Below are 17,444 nucleotides of genomic sequence, written 5' to 3'. Positions count from 1 at the left end.
GTGGCAAACACTGTTGTAGCAGCAAAGGTCATTCAAAATGATCTAGACAAGATTCAGAACTGGGCAGACACATGGCAAATGACATTTAATAGAGAAAAGTGTAAGGTACTGCACGCAGGAAATAAAAATGTACATTATAAATATCATATGGGAGATACTGAAATCGGAGAAGGAATCTATGAAAAAGACCTAGGAGTTTTTGTTGACTCAGAAATGTCTTCATCTAGACAATGTGGGGAAGCTATAAAAAAGGCTAACAAGATGCTCGGATACGTTGTGAAAAGTGTTGAATTTAAATCAAGGGAAGTAATGTTAAAACTGTACAATGCACTAGTAAGACCTCATCTTGAATAATGTGTGCAGTTCTGGTCACCTCGCTATAATAAAGATATTGCTGCTTTAGAAAGAGTGCAAAGAAGAGCGACCAGAATTATTCTGGGCTTAAAAGGCATGTCATATGCAGACAGGCTAAAAGAATTGAATCTGTTCAGTCTTGAACAAAGAAGACTACGTGGCGACCTAATTCAAGCATTCAAAATTCTAAAAGGTATTGACAGTGTCGACCCAAGGGAATTTTTCAGCCTGAAAAAAGAAACAAGGACCAGGGGTCACAAATGGAGATTAGACAAAGGGGCATTAAGAACATTAAATAGGAGGCACTTTTTTACACAGAGAATTAGGAGGGTCTGGAATCAACTCCCCAGTAATGTTGTTGAAGCTGACACCCTGGGATCCTTCAAGAAGCTGCTTGATGAGATTCTGGGATCAATAAGCTACTAACAACCAAACGAGCAAGATGGGCCGAATGGCCTCCTCTCGTTTGTAAACTTTGTTATGTTCTTATTTCCATGCATGTTTGCCTTTGGGAGGAGTGGTGAATGTAAAGTATAGGCCTGAGTGACATCCCATTCATGAGATACAGCTCATCAAAGTTGACCCATTTTGGACACCCCACCCAATCATTCTATGGGCATAACTTCCTCCATAATTGACACACAAAGGTGGTATTGGTGTCGTTTTAAAGTTCTCAAAGCACTATCTTCTCATTCTATGGAAGGTTCAGTGAAGTGTAAGATAAAAAAAAAAAACTTTGTCAGTGTTTGATTAGATTGTAGCCTAGACCCTTGTCTATATTTCCTGCAGGTTTCATTTTGTGCCTGCCATTGGTTGAGGCATAGCACAAACTGGAATGCAGAGTGTCAGTCAGGTGAATCTTCCAAGTGAAGTGATTACACACCTAATATAATTAAACAAAAATATTTTGTTGTAATTGAGTCTACTCACCTGTTAAATTGACGCTGCAGTGAACTGGTGCAGCTGTAACAGATTCATTTTAGTTAATAAACCAATTTAGTATAGTAGCACAGGTGAATTAAATACAGATCAATACTGAAATGTGCCCTTTATAAAGTGAAAAACAAGAAAACCCAACTATAACTCAACTAAGGTATGTCCTTAAACCTAGTACTCTTCCCAAACACATTTATATATTATACTTATCAGTTTATCATTCTTGTCATTAAATGTTTGTAGCTAAAATTCTTGCAGTTTTGCAGTCTATTTGATATTGAAGACTATTTTTTGTATAACTGACAAGTACTTCCAATGGCTTTCTTGGCTTTAAAGACATCAAAGCATGCTGTGATCCATTTGCAAAACATCATGGAGTGCCGCACTAAAGGTCGCATCTTAACAAAGAAGCAGATCAAGGACCACCAGAAGCTGAATTTTGTGTATGACCAGAAGTTATGTTACTCTTATATGAAGTTGCTAGCCCAACGTCCTCCTGACCAAGACCGAACATCATCTGCAACACAAAGTGGCCCCAAGGAGTCTAGTTCCAGAGGATCCAGCCCTCATGCTGTTCAAATTTTCCAAGCTGAAAAGAAACGTGAGATTTCACAAATAAACAAGGCCTTGGAGGCAATACAAGAGTCTTCACTGAAGAGAAGGATATTGTCACTAAAGATATATGCAGCTCAGAAGGTAAAGAAGGTCAAGAAAGCTAAGAAAGGTTTTGCCACAAACAGACGTGGAAGACCGTGAAACAGTCAAGAGCAGGCTCAGGCATATCAAGAGATGATGGCCTAGCTGAAGAAAAAATTGTATTAAAATATCAGTTGAAGTGAGCAACTTCATATTTTGACAGCTGTCCCATTGTCTTGGTCTATATGGCAGACTGCTGCTGAGTTTGGTGCTACCTACGACATGTCCAGGACAGCTGTGGCTTTACAGGAAGAGAAAGCATGCCTATCTGATCCAAATCCAAAAATTGGGGGGAGAACGCTAACAGAAGAGATTGCTCAAATGGTAGAACTGTTCTACAAGATGGAAGATGTTAGTCGACTCATGGCAGGAAAGAAAGATTTTGTTTCTGTTTACAATAAAGAGTCAGGAAGGAGGGAACACCAACAAAAACAGCTTGTTCTCTACAAATTGTTTTTTTTTTTTTTTTCAAATTACAGCATCCTGACATTAAGATTGGCTTCTTCAAATTTGCAGAGCTGAAACCAAAGGAGTGTGTATTGGCAGGCAGTAGTGGTACACATGCTGTTAGTGTCTGCACAACACACCACAATGTAAAGCTGATGTTCATTTGTTCTGAGCTTCCACAACTGAGTGCCAGTACAGAAGTGCCTTTCAATCACTATCAGCATTGCTTACCTTATCTCATGTGTTCCCCACCTGACGTCGATTGCCACTTAGGTAAGTGTGAAAATTGTCCATCACTTGAAGATTTCAAGAGTCATCTACAAATGCTCTTTCAAGATAGCCTGGTGGACGCAGTGGAGTATCGGAAGTGGACTACAACTGACAGATTCACCCTTCAGACAATAAATGAACCGGTTGATCAGTTCAGAGACTTTCAAAAGCCATATCCAACGATTTCATCAACATGATTTCATTGCAAAGATGCAGACTGCATATTATCAACAGCTGAGGGATTAACTCCTTCAAGAAAATTAATTTGTAGTTGTTGGTGATTTTGCAGAAAACATCACTTTCATCATGCAAGATGAAGCACAATCATACCATTGGAACAACTCTCAAGCAACCATACATCTTTTGTTTGTTATTGGCGAGACAAAGATGGGAATTGTCAGCACATCTCGTATGTTGCATTAATATAATGCATAACTCATGACAGTCGCTGTTTATCTCTTTTAAAAGCATCTTTTGGGGTTCTTAGAGAACAAATTTGGGAGGGGCCCAAGAAAAATCTGTTACTTCTCTGATGGGTATGCAGGGCAATATAAGGACTTTAAAAATGCCCTCGGCATTTGCCAGCTCTTGGAAGATTTTGGCGTGGAAGCAGAGTGGAATTTCTTTGCAACATCTCATGGCAAAGTGCCCTGTGATGGTGTTGGAGGAACCATTAAACGAATGGCAACAAAATCCAGTGCGCAGCGTCCATACCATGACCTGATCCAGAGTCCACATCAATTCTACAGGTTTGCAAAAGACTTCATTCCTTGATAGCACAATGGCAAGCTCAGCAAGATTTTCTGGAGCAACGATAACTCACGGTAAGAACTGTGCCTGGCACACTGCTTGTCCACTTCTTTCAACCAGTTTCCAAAGCAAAAGCCCTTGTATGAGAGTTCTCCCAGTCAACAAAACAATGAGAAGAATCAATCATAGTAGGAAGAGGACATCCTACCATTTGACCAAGTGAAAGGATATGTTACCGTTCAGTATGACAGTCACTGGTGGCTCGGGCTGGTGGTGTCTACTGAGCAGAAGAAATGGGAGGCTGAAATTATTAATTTCCTGCACCCGAATGGACCCACAAGTTCAATCTGTTTGTTTCCTACACCATCCAGATCAGTTAATTGTAGACATGGGGGATGTGCTGACATCAGTGGAACCAACAACTGCAACAAGGACATACACCCTGAGATACAAGAAGATGGCCAAAGCATCAAAAGCCTTGACAGAGTGGCTATGAAGGAAAAGGGCAACTTAAGCATAGGTGAGTGGTAAATTGTGTTGCATGCAACAATATAAGGACAGAGTCCTGAAAATTAAATATCTACTTGTATTCTCTTGTATTTGTTTATTTTAGCCAGTTGTGTAAATAGGGCACCTTGGTTAATTCATTAATATATTAATAGCTGTTACAGCTGCACCAGTTCACTGCAGCTTCAGTTTAACAGGAGAGGAGAATATACTCGTTTTGCAAATAAATATTTTTGTTTTATTGTATTAGGTGTGTAATCACTTCACCTAGAAAATTCACCTGACACTGTGCATTCAACTCTGTGCTGTGCCTCAACCAATAGCAAGCACAAAATGAAACTTGCAGGAAATGTAGATAAGGGTCTAGGCTACAGTCTGTCAAAAACTGACAAAAATCCAAGGTTAGGTGAGGTCAAAGGTCACCAGATTCACACAGCGTATTTATGTGCACTTTTGAGATAATGAATAGATAGTCCTATTTGAGAGGTTTAAAACGACACCAACACCAGCTTTCTATGACAATTAAGGAAATTATGACCATGTAAAGGTAGGGTGGGTGTCCAAATCAGGTCAAGCTTTGACCTGTATCTCGTGAATGGGAGGTCACTCAAGCTTACAATTCAGTGTAACCGTGTATTCCAGACAATAATATGTGCAAAAGTTTATCAAAATGAGATAAAATCATATGGAAAGACATCGCTGGAATGGTGGTTACTGTACAGTAGCTGGCAGACCTTTTTTTCTCCTGCTTTTGAATGAAGTAGTGTTATTGTAAGACCTTTACAGATTCAGGTTTTATAATTTTTAGAGGCATACTTTGTGTGCATACTGTAGTAGACTTTGTGCTTTTGAAATGATACATCACCTACATTTCTGGAAAAAAAAAACAACATATTGCTTTGGTTAGGCAACTTTTCCTACACAGCAGGGTCATTTATAAAACGTGGTGTTTTGTCCGTGTTTTATGTTAGTTGTTTGTTATTATGAGTATTTTCTCAGGATTATATACATATTGTGTCTTTGCATTGGCCTAGGCCAGTGTTTTCCCACCCCTGTGCCTGGCGGCACATAGTGTCTGCTGGTTTTTGTTCCAATGCAGCGCTCAATTGCTTAATTGAACCCTTCATTGAACTAATAAAGTGATTAACTAGGCATTTTCCCGTTATTTTAAAGCTCTTCCTTTGTTGATACGTTTCAATTAAGCAATTGAGTACTGCGTTGGAACAAAAACCAGCAGACACGATGTGCTGCCAGGAACAGGGTTGGGAAACACTGGCCTAGACAATGGCAGCTGCTTGTGGACACATACAAAACCCTGATTTTATTTGCACGTTCATTACGTTCAAGGAATCAATAAAATGTAGTAGTGCTGGGTGATTGCCATTTAAGGTGGTCTGCTTGTGTCCTGGATCACTGCAGTTAAGGTGGTCTGCTAATACATTTTCAACCCGTTGGACAGCCTGTGTAATCCAGTGAGTCTCAATTTAACTCTGGTTTAAAAATCAGTGCGGTGTTGGCCTTATTGTCACTTTCTGTTACATGTGGCCAGTGTTATGTCAGTCAGATCAATATCATAGTGGAAGTGTGCAAGGAAACCACCAACATCGCAGATGCAGTGGGTGGGTCCTAATAAAGTGGTAGGACATTGCTTGAAAACCACAGAGACACAGCTTTGTTGTTATTGTGACATGTGTCACAACAGATTGTTAACAGCATTGTGTTTTGACGTCTGGATATTTTGGGTCAGTAGAAATTTGCCGAAATATTTTGCGATTTGGGTACAGTAATACAGTATACGTTACTAAAAGACAGAATATCTGCTGATATGACTCACTATTTTGTTACTGTATAGCGTACTGTATAGGGCTGAATGTTACTAACAGACTTGTTTACAAAAACATTTCCAACCAACACACGTAAAGCTTTTTGGGTTATAGATAAAGACATTGTATTCGAAATAAATAATTGGTAGTTATATAATGAAGTTACATAATGTAACACCCAGGAATACTGCATTAAAAAAAATTGCTATGTTTACAAAGTTTATTAATGTTTTTTTTTTTTTTAATTTTCGTCCTTACTGAGGACTTTTTCTTGTAAGAGTTGACAAGATGGCTGGAAGATTATTCAGGAAATACACATTTATTCTGTATGTAACACTGCAACACTGAGAGCACTTGCAGTTTGAAAGCATGTTAAATCGGGCAGAAGTGCAGTATGTATGCTAGAAAAGTCCAAAAGTTGAATAATATTGTATATGGCTAGCAGCAGGCAGAGAGTAAAATAAATTAATGAATGTCATGGTGCTTTGACAGTAGCGCTTTTGTATTTATGGGCATGGCAGGGGAGTAACATAAAAACATGCTGTACAAACTAATGTGCTTAATGAAGCTCACTCAAACTCAGCATGAATGAGTCAAACAACTGTTGTGTGAATGAAATGTGGTATTTAAGTACAATATGTATCTGAAGATTATACAGTATACAATCTTAAAGTTTTTAAATACTGACATAGTGATATAGGCTAATCAAAAAAACTCTCTGTCTCTCTCAACAGACATAAAACACTGTAAGACAGTTGCTTTACAAGTCCATGTTTTCTGGGATACGTCATCTGCTTCTTGCTTGCGTACTGCGGAAGCTGGATCTTCACTGGTACTGAAACTGATATAAAGTCAATGCCTTTGATTTACTGGCTGAAATATATAGCCTGTATAGCCTTTTTCTTAAGGCTACAGTGTGTGTCAAATGTGCATGGGATACTAAACAAAGAAAGTTGCTTAGCTACAAACACAGAATGTTAAGTTTGAGCACAACAGGCATACAGTAGGCTTGGCCAAAGGTTTATTATGTTAAGTGCGGAATTATGCAACAGACCCTTGATTCTACTTATTTCCATGAGGTTGTGCAACACAGTTGTAAGTGAAAACTGCTGGTACATTTTTTGCGGTTTGCCTGTTTAATCACATGTTAATTCATGAGTCGTTTTATATACAGTAGCAAAAGGTTTTTATTTACTGAAAAAGTAGGAACTGAATTGTGTAGTTTTAAAAGTTGAACGTAGAGCAGTATATTTAATTTGTAAAATTCCTTAAATAAATAAATATTAGGGTTACGTTTTCTTAGGACAGTAACAGTGTGGAAAAATAGGGTAGGTAAGGTAAAAACCTTTTCTAAAACTAGGGTAGGCAAGTAATGTTAAAATATTTGTGTTTGTTTGTTTTAAGGACACTGATTTTGTCTTATTCTGTGAAACAGTAAGTGATTGATCTTTTTGGATGTTACACAGCATTGGTTTAAAGTAGATAAAACACTGAACTGATTAAACTACTAACACAAGCAACATTAAAGCAAGCAACATCCTCGTATAATGACAATCTTTGAAGGTTGTTTTTTTTTTTTTTAGCCCCAAAATGCAGTAACCAACTCTGCTGATTTAAATATGTAAATTAGCCGTGTGTGTGCTGAACAGGCTGGATGTTTATAGCCTTAACCAACAGAAAGGAAATGTACACCAGTGTGGCTGTGGTTTTATTTGAAAGGAGATTGAACATTATGATTTGATTGCTAAGTCCTGAAGTACTACAACCAGGTAAAAAAAAAATGCATTGTCCCCCATTACAGTTCTTGTGTACCCCCTGACTAGAATTGCATACCCCAGTTTGAAAAACACGGCCTAAAGCAATAGGAAACTGAAAGTAAAATTTTTTTGTATTTTAATATGCTGTAGCATGTAGATGATCACTTAAGAACCTACAGGCCTATCCTTTTAAATTGTCATGTACATCTTCTGCCAAGGATAACACATTATTACAAGTATCATTACTATGAAAATAGGTCAGAATGACCTACTGTACATCCTTGTTGAAGAGTATCTTATAAATGCCATAGCTTCATCAAAGTCTGACAAACTTTATATTAAATAGCCTTCATCAGATGACAGTTATTCCAGCACTATCAAGCTCAATACATTTAACATAAGAATGCGCTAATAATCATAACAATAGTAAAAAAAAAAGGTTTTGTCCATGCAAACTATTTAAAACAATCTTGGGTTCAAATAAAAATAATAGGTCTGCATTGAGGTCAGCATAATAATAATTACATGTAAAAACTGTGTCGTAGAACCAAATGATTGACTAGTAATAGGGGTATGGCTTTTATTTGTTTAAATTAAGGTTACAAAAAATAGTTTTGTATTGTGCTGTAGGCTATATAAACTAAACACGAAAGATAGCACCAATAACACCCAGTAAGCACTATTTAGTTAAATTATTGTACTTGCAATAAACCATTTCAATGTGGCCATAATTTACACTGCTGCTGGCAAGGAATACTAGTTTTTTACTCAAACATTTGACAAACAGTAGCATTTCATAAGAGATGTGGTAACAGTGTGCATATGATTGAAAATGATCATAAACAAACAACAAATTACCTTTTTGCCTGACAAAAATAAAATCTAAGTGGCCTTACTTTTTAAAACGGGAACCACTGGAAGATGGTGCAAGTTTCAATTCTGTAAAGCAATAATGTGTTGTAAAAGGGGTAGTAATCAATAAAAGAATAAACAAGGTAATATATAGGGTGAAATGGGTTAAGGAGTTGTTTTTATGATGAACTGAATTACCATTAAAGCCCCACAGCCACGATACGTGAACTGTCCGCTTTCCTTTTTGCAGTACATTTCTTAGGGTACAACGAGGGTACGTTTTGAACTTCGAAGGTTCGGAGCACATTACCGAAGGAAGGTTTGAACTTTCGATGGTACTAATTTGCATATTTGATTGAAAATTGTATTTTACAGATAATCCATGTAAATGGGATAAAACATTCACATGTAGTTTACTTGCATTGCAGCAGCACCAACTGCACTGGACTTAAGCAAAACAAAGCTTTATTTTAGCAATTACTTTTCCAAGCAGGTTATCAGCTAGTCACATTTTTACTACTACTAACAATATTAAGACTAATACTAATAATATAAACTTACTCATATCAAGTGATCCCAGACTGATTATGACTTCATGATACATCAACAATATGTTGCTACATATAACTATTTGGTAGTGGATTTTAATACACACTTTTGTTTACATAATATGCATTATACAAATTTTGCATGCAAGTGACATTTAATGTGTGATTTATAGTATCACACATTTAACTTATTGTCAAACGGATTCTGTTAAAAGAGAAAAGAAAAGAAAAAATACATTGTGCATGAATGCCACCTGGCGAACCTTCGAAGGTTTAAAACTACCTTCGAATTCCTGGCTAGCAAACGAGCTTTTGAACACATACCTATACATTTTTAACATAGGTCATTGTGCCTGGTGGTGGTGGGGCATATTAATTATGCAACTAATTTATTAGGAGTCTCCCCTGCTAGTGTTGTGAAATGCCTTCTGTTTGTATTCAGGTTGATTTTAGGCATTTAGGTTATGTTCAGTATATGTGTTAATATCTTTATAATTGCGGTGCCCTTTGTCATAAAGCTCTGGGTGTGTTTTCAACGGCAAGTATTATTTTTGCCTGCATCATTCTGGATACTATTTCACCTTGCTGGACCACATGCATTGAAGCTTTTCTTTTCGCGTGTCCTTGGTGCCGCTCCCGTGTCCCCTGTGGTGTGAAAGATACTTATCAAAGTGTTGGTTCAATTGATTTTGTCACATCGCTGCACAGTTTTGCTTGTTGCATCGCATCTGGTGGGTAACAGCCTTAAGTGTATTATTTAGGGATAAATAGTAAAATAAGAAAATAACACAACTCGCAGAAAAGGCTTTCTATTTACTGCCTTCTCCGCCTGCCTGTGTGTGTAATAATGTGAGCAGGAGCATAGATAAGCAATCTGAATAAACCCTTGTTAATCAATAACTTGATTTTATTGCAGGTTTATGTTGAGTTCGATGACCTTGAATGGGACAAGCGTGAGTGGGTCAAAGTATATGAAGATTTCCAGATTTTCTTGTTGGAGCACCAGCTTGTTTGGGCGAAGTGGAAAGAGACCAGCCAGCCTCAGGGAACAAAGAGTAAGCAGATTCAGTGGCCTGCTTTGGTAAGTTACTAAACCATTCATTTCTCAGCTGCCAGTTGTGTTTTTAATTAAGTTTCATTTTCAATTTAGGAACCTGTTAGCAAGAGAAATATACTGTAGCTAAGGCAAAAGTACTGCACAAGTTTATTTTTTATTTTTTTTTTACCCATCAGTTTGTGTTATGGTGAATGCAGATTCAGAACTAAATTAAATTAAAGATAAGCTTTCAAAGAAAGTATTTTTATGACATATCAAGCAGTTTGTTACAAAGTGTGCAATCTCAGAGTAACTTTCCATGTGTTTTCTCGTGCATCATGAAAGTTTACCAACTAGTAGTCCTTTAGTAAATTAATTGAAACTGACAATATACCAGAATATTCATTTTTTTCCGTGTGTAATTGTGGTATTTTTTTTACAGTTAATTTAAGGACTGTTTTCAGCTTTGTGTGTCACACTGGGATTTGGTCAATGTTTGAACATGACCACAGATAAAGATGTAATGACCACAGATAAAGATGTAATGGGGGGGGGTGTTTTTTACTGTCTTGCTTTTTGTGAAATGCTTTGTGGAACCAGGGTATCAAGGGATTGTGGACTGAATAAATGTAGGCTACAAATGATTAAAATAAATGAATTTATCAATAAAGTTAATATAGTATTGCTAGGTTAATTTGACTAATTAGATCTATTACTAGGGCTACTAGTTTTCCACGATCGTGGAATCATGGGCAGAATTATGCATTGGGAATGGAATTGACATTTTGGGAACTGAATTCTGCTTTGCAACTGCACCTTTTAAAAAATAAATAATACTAATGAAAATAAAAACTGTCTCGCTGTATTCTCCTATGCAAAATAATGGATTGCTTTGAAAACTACACTACACAGAAGCCCAACGATGGTGCTTTTATAACGATAAGTTTTTGTCTGTATATTTGGATAATTGAATAACGAGAAAACAGGTGGTTTTGTGGGCGTTACGCTGATGGTCTGTCTGTCTCTGTTGCAGCGCTGCCTGTGTGCTGTGCGAGTCAAGTTGCTTAAAAAGGCAACTAGCTGTTTTGTGAGTTTCTTTCTGTTGAATCATTTTGGAGTTGTATATACATAAAAGTGAAAGTACCCCCCCTCCCCCCCCCCCCCCCCCCCCCGTCCCCCCCCCCCCCCCCCCCCCCCCCCCCCCCCCCCCCCCCCCCCCCCCCCCCCCCCCCCTGAATTTATGTATTCATTTATTTAGTTATTTTCTAAATACATTTGAATGTGTCCCTACACAAACCAGCAATCCTAGAGTTTTTCTAGAGAAAGCTATTTTTCCTTGATGCTACTTGAACTTGTTTCAGTACTTTTAGAATCAAAGGATAGAGGCTGCTTTGAATTTCATATTATATAAAAGTAGCGATGGGGAGTTTCAACACGTAGAATGCAGTACGTCATGAGGGATGCAGCCAGTACATCCAGTCAGCTGTATTGCTGCTGAACTTTTTACAAATCACGTCAAACATTTGCTGTTGTATTTCAATCGTGTGTAAAACAGGTAATAAAACAAGATGTACGGTAGGGACCCTATTGACTGGTACAAAGTTCATATCCCTCTGAAAGGTCATTTGTTGTTTAACACAGCCAGGGATTCGAAATGGAACCGTAACGATAAACTAAAAAGAAAATAAATCTATTCAAGATTTTGTTTATTGGTTAATAACGTTTTTTTCGTTCCCCTTCAGCCTGTTCTCCGTCTCTTTCCATTGTTTTCAAACATACAATAATTAAGACATTTTACCATCGACTTGAGAAAAAAGCAATGTTTATTGTATAACGTTAATTGAATTGTATTCTCAATCATTTAACCAATTCATGATTTAATTGTTTCATTGTTCCAATAGAAATATGTAGAAAAGTTGCACATGTATACATGTTACATTTATTGTTATTTTAATAAAAGAAAAATCTGAAATCAGGAAAAAATGATCTAAAAATTCAAAATGAAACAGATTTCATAGGGCCCTACTAATATTTATGGTTTGACTGCAAGACTGCTTGTATCCTACAGTATGGGTTACTATTAGAGGAAGATTATTAAAAAAATAAAAAAATTGAAACAGTTTAACTCAGTTTTTGGAAGTAGATACAACACTAAGTATGTTGGTACCATACAGTACACCCCCCCTCCACCACCACCGCAGTGGGAAATTCAAAATTAGAGCTAAGTTAATGACTCATGATCTAGGCCTATTGTGTATCAACAGTATAGGATAGTATAGAATAATAATTGCAGAGTTTCATGACAATTTAATAAACAATTTATCCAGATTTATGCAAAAATGCAAGTGCACCATACAGATTGATGGATGAACAGACAAACAAGCCCATATATCCCCAGATATTATTAAGAGCTTATGCTAAGTATATTAATACAAATTTTCCTGGCAGGGATAGTAATATTTTAAAGTATTAAAAACTCGACCCTTTGGCTGTAGTCTAGCAGTGCATTTCTGATGGACATCTCTATTCATTTCGGATTCCTGCCAAGGTGATTCACTATTTCCAGGGTTCTTTTTGGATTTAAGTCTGTTTGCTTAGACAAGGTCCTTCGACTGACTTTCAATATTGCTTCTGTCATGCACTTGGTACGCATCCAAAACACGCTGGGGCTATAAATATGGTGTTAGTTCGACTTCCCAACAGTGTCCTTTCTCTGTGGTATTCCATTGCTTTTTGTTCTGCTTTATCATTGTGCTGCATTAATCTCTCAGTATTTTATTTCTTGAGAAAGGAACACACATTTCTGTTCTGTTTGTAGTGCTTTAGGAAATCTGTTCCTAGAATACTACATATTTTAAACTCCTTGTTCCATGTGCAGTATTTTGAGAACTGTCCATCCGTTGCCCAAAGCACTCCCCAGCAGCACCAGCTAATTGAATGTCCATGTCCACCTCCAGTATGGGTGTACCTCTTTGTGTTTTCAGTAATTAATGCATTAGGGACAGTGCCTGGGGCTGTGATTACTGATCTGTACAGGCCTTATTGGAAAAGTGTATAAAAATGTATACAATTCTTATTCATTGTGAAATGAAAAATGCTGTTTTTGTAAATTCTTAAGAAAAGAAGAAAGGGATAACATAATTAGCTCATTGCATGGTTTGACCACGCTGAGTTACATTTAAATATAGTTAAGAACTATGGCAAGAAACGTTTTTGGATGCAACACTGGCATTTATTGTTGATTTTTATGATGTTTTGATTTTCTAGGATTTCTGGAATGTATAGCTTGTATTAAAGTAATAGTAATAGAAATTCTTATAGCAGTGTTTTAAACATATTTAAACCACTTTTTTTAAATAGAATTTTGTTTCTTACAAGTGTTGTGTAAGTTGGTTATTTTTTGATGTAACTACATGAATTGGTCTTTCATAAAAACTGACATTTCAATAGTAATCATCCCAGTTTTAAAGAAATATTAAGACTTTCTTGAAATAGCATGCATGATTCAGTCTCCCGCCTGTATCTGACAGCAAAGAAAGATCAATTAAATATAACACACCTCTTCTACAAATGTGCCATGAAGGTGTAAGAGAATGTTAAGTAATTCATATATAAAGTCGCAATAATAATGATGTTACTTTAAAAAAAAAAAAAAAAAAAAAAAGGAGGCGAGTAAGTAGATTCAAGAGTCTTTTTCTTCAGTCAGTTGTTAGGTTTGTTGAAATATGCAGGGAGACTTGTCCCAGGTACAGGACAAACCAGATTACTCGTTCTTACAATTTGTGCATGACATTAAATAGCCTTCTGTATAGATGGTTCGCCTCCTCTTTCTCTGACACTTAACCAATAGCAAAGGGACAACACATTATTCTGTTACCATAAACCATATGTATTTAATTTAGTGCGTGTGTCTGTGTGTGTAGTCTAGTGTGGCGAACTCTGAACTCAATGCATTCCTGTTCAGACCCCTGGTGCCCCAGAAGGTCTACATATCATCTGGTTTTTCTCATCTTCTTTGTTCATATTTCTCCTTATTGCTTGAGATGCTTTGAGTCCAGTGGCATTATCTTGTATTCTCCCTGAGACCCTTTGGGTCCAACAGCAGTCAATGCTGGGAAAGAAGCTTGTAGGCACAAAGACTCTCATCACTTGTTAGTAGTACATGCAATTTGAACCAAACAGTCTGCTATCCCAGGTATTAGTCTCTTTTCAGAAAAGAACACCAGTATAGCTCTGCCAGTCCGCATGCATAGGAAACTGCTAATCAATTCTCGTTCCATGTTTTCCAACATATATGCATTCACTTCATTAGAAGATTTTGTTTCTTAGGATTCTTAGGATTGCTTCATTGTTGTAAATTGCTTTAACCCTTCCAGGCAATTTTCAGTGGGATGCTCCCCCAGGACCAGGTGTTTTTTGGCTGTATTTAAAATTCACTACAAATCTGTTTTTTACAAAGGCATTTTTTTTCAACACAATATGTTTGTATATTTATTTATTCTATGACCTGAGGGACCTTACAGTACTTATTGATGTTTGGGCAAATTACAAGACATTGTTTCACCTGAGTGATTGCAATGACATAATACATCTCTTGATTATTTTCTCAAAGTAAGTATGTATCAATAACTTATTAGTTATTCATTCTATTATTACCAGTAATATCCAATGATATGTGTTTCAAGCCTGTACTGCAAAGTACAGTGGCACTATAAGTCATCAAAACAAAGTGCTTTTTTTTTAATCGTGTTTACACGATCGTGGTCTTAGAAGCCCACTTCAGTATGATCATGTTAACACAATCCCGGTCCTTAAAGGGTTAAGTTCATACCTACACTGTAACAAAGTATTTAAAAGCAAGAGCAGCATTAGTAAGTTCCAGTGTGGGGAATTGTTAAATATTTAACCTACATTTAAAATTGTATTTTTCATTACTCTCTACCCAGTCCTGTTGGTGAAATATTTACATGTTGGTACAGTAGTTACGTTGCATTCATTTAAGTCCTATGAAAGAATGATTAGGAGAATCGCACTGTTCCAGATTACAGCACCTTTGATAAGCATGTGCTGAGCATTCGGCTGCATTCAGCGGTTTTAATTTAGGCTAGACATAATTTGTTTTCCATACACCTGTAGGCTGCTTGTTTAATAAACAGAGAAGCTTGAGTGTTTATGGAGTGCTGTGGTTATTTCACTCATGGGGGGGCTCGTGGGTTATTCGGCCATTCTTTTTCATGGAATAGCTACAGTAGCCAGTGAGCGTTTATAGAGTATCCTCTGTTTATCTTGTTGCAACCCATTAGATTTATAAACTGTTTCATATGTACCTTAACTTTAGAGTATTTTTTTTAATTTAACTTGAAGTTGATCAGTTAAATGTATGATAAGGCATGGATAGTATTAATTACAGTACAAATTTTACTGAATGTGTTTGCTGCAGTTTCCACATCTTTAAAAGATGTTGGGCTTGCTTCACAGGGTTACAGTAGGGTAATATTTAAAAAAAAAAAAAAAAGAAATCTGACCTTGTTTGAATTTGTTTTGCATGTAGCTCTATGAAGTTTTTAGGACTTTGTGTAAATTAGAAGATATCTTGATTAAAGTACATGCAACACTTTCCTTTCTATCGTGGTGTGTTATTTCTGATACTTTGAACGCGTTTAATGAAATGTAGGTGTGCTAAGTGCAATGATAACATCAATAGATTCTGTCAGCTGACATGCACTTAAAACTTTAAATATTCATGTGAACAGGTCAGGTGCGCCTCAGTGCAGAAAAGTACCAATAACTAAATCTGGGAACAGAGTGATTACTTAACGTAACTTTCTGTAGTGTGCTGTACCTTCTGTTTTAACAGTAAGTAAAGAAGATGTAAATGTTAGTTACTGTCCCACTAGCCGATGTATTCTGTAGAATGGTCGATTCATTGTACTAGCAAAGCAATTCAGTCTGCTATAGTTAATCATGATGGATTGATCATCTTATTCACTTTCATATCTTGGGTACCGAATGCAAACCTGATAGAAATGTATAAGTTACTGTATTAGTTTGGATGGGGATCTGACATGTTCTTCCAGGTGGCAATCGGCACCCCTGTGTCTTGAGCACTGGTGTGTTCTGTTCGGCCTGACTAATGGCAGATGTTCATTTTCAATGTTTTATTTGTAAATTGTAAAATTTCAGGAAAAACATGAAACGATGGTGAAGGGCAGCTAATCCTTCTAGAATGTTGCTGGCATAAATGGTAGCATGATAGTATTGCAGCATTAGAAAAAAAGTGTTTTAAGACGTCTGCACCTCAGTAAATAGGTAACCAGGTATACTGTACTATAGCCACCTAAATAGAAACTCTGGGTAAAGGTGATGTACAGTTGTAGTCAAAAGTTTGAGTAACCATTCATGTCAAACCTTTTATGTCGGGTTGATTTGGAATAAAAACTCAGTTTGGTATTCTTTCATGTTGGATTAAGATTTGGTGCCATTTGATTCTGAATAAAAGTTCAGCTTCAATTCAGGCTTTTATGCTTTGTGTATTGTGTTTTAGTAGGATAAGGCAAAGGAAGAATACTGCATAGATGAGATGAATAGCTACATGTATTGTAATTCTACTTTTATTCACAATCTTATCTCATTAACTTACTCCAACAGTATTGTTCATTTCGATTTTGATCTTTTGCTATAACAAACCTCTCAATATAACGAACAAAAGGCTTGGACCCCAACAGATTAGTTATAGTGAGGGTGTACTGTACATGTATGTTTTGAATTCTTACAAAACGCTGAAAGGACAACATGCTAAGCAGTTGAAAACACACACCATGCAGCAGTAATCCTGGTGTTGTTTTTTTTTTTGGTGTGTGTGTTTGTGGGATCTGATTTTGCTTGATTTAAAATGTGTTGGTTAACCCTGGCTTAATATTGGTACTGCATGTTCTGTAAGTTATAACAAAAGGCTATAGAAATGGGTTAAACAAGCAGTTCCTTAACACCATGACCTGACATTTAATTTTAATTTTGTTTTATTTAAACTGATATTCCAACTACTTTGTTATATTCTGAAGTGTTTTTACAGAGAAGGAAACAAAACACAAGCTAATCAATTATAAATAGGTTGTGTGTGTTGTCATGTTTGTACCTAGTGTGTACAGTAGTTTGAGTAGTTTTCTTCATGCATCATGTTTCTAACATTAAACATTGTTAGAAATGTATGTGCTGTACATAGTTTACATTTGAACTCTTTCCATAAATATTACTTTACTGTATCGATGTGGTTTTGCACTGGACACTGCAGCTTTAAAGTTTAGTGTTTGTTTTGTGAAAATATTTTAAATGACAAAACAGTGGGCATACTGCAGCAGCTTTGAATTGTATTTCACCAGTCAATAAATATGTTAACTGCACTTCTTGATTTTTTATTGTGACTGTGTGCTGTGCTCTATACCTTTGTATTTTAAGCATGCCTAATTGT

The 17,444-nt window shown here is 36.6% G+C and overlaps 1 protein-coding gene across 1 annotated transcript in view; it reads left to right on the top strand.

Annotated features, from left to right (window-relative positions):
* LOC121321668 (probable JmjC domain-containing histone demethylation protein 2C) overlaps positions 1-17,444 on the top strand; it is a 112,116-nt gene that overhangs the window by 39,981 nt on the left and 54,691 nt on the right. Inside the window, exon 2 of the mRNA XM_041260659.1 lies at positions 9,857-10,021. Coding sequence (XP_041116593.1) covers positions 9,857-10,021 — 165 coding nt within the window. The remainder of the gene's footprint in view (positions 1-9,856; positions 10,022-17,444) is intronic.

The sequence above is a fragment of the Polyodon spathula genome, chromosome 10 (genome assembly GCF_017654505.1).
Source record: "Polyodon spathula isolate WHYD16114869_AA chromosome 10, ASM1765450v1, whole genome shotgun sequence".
NCBI lineage: Eukaryota > Metazoa > Chordata > Actinopteri > Acipenseriformes > Polyodontidae > Polyodon > Polyodon spathula.
The sequence above is the reverse complement of the archived record's forward strand: the minus strand, read 5'-3'. Positions and strand labels throughout refer to the sequence as shown.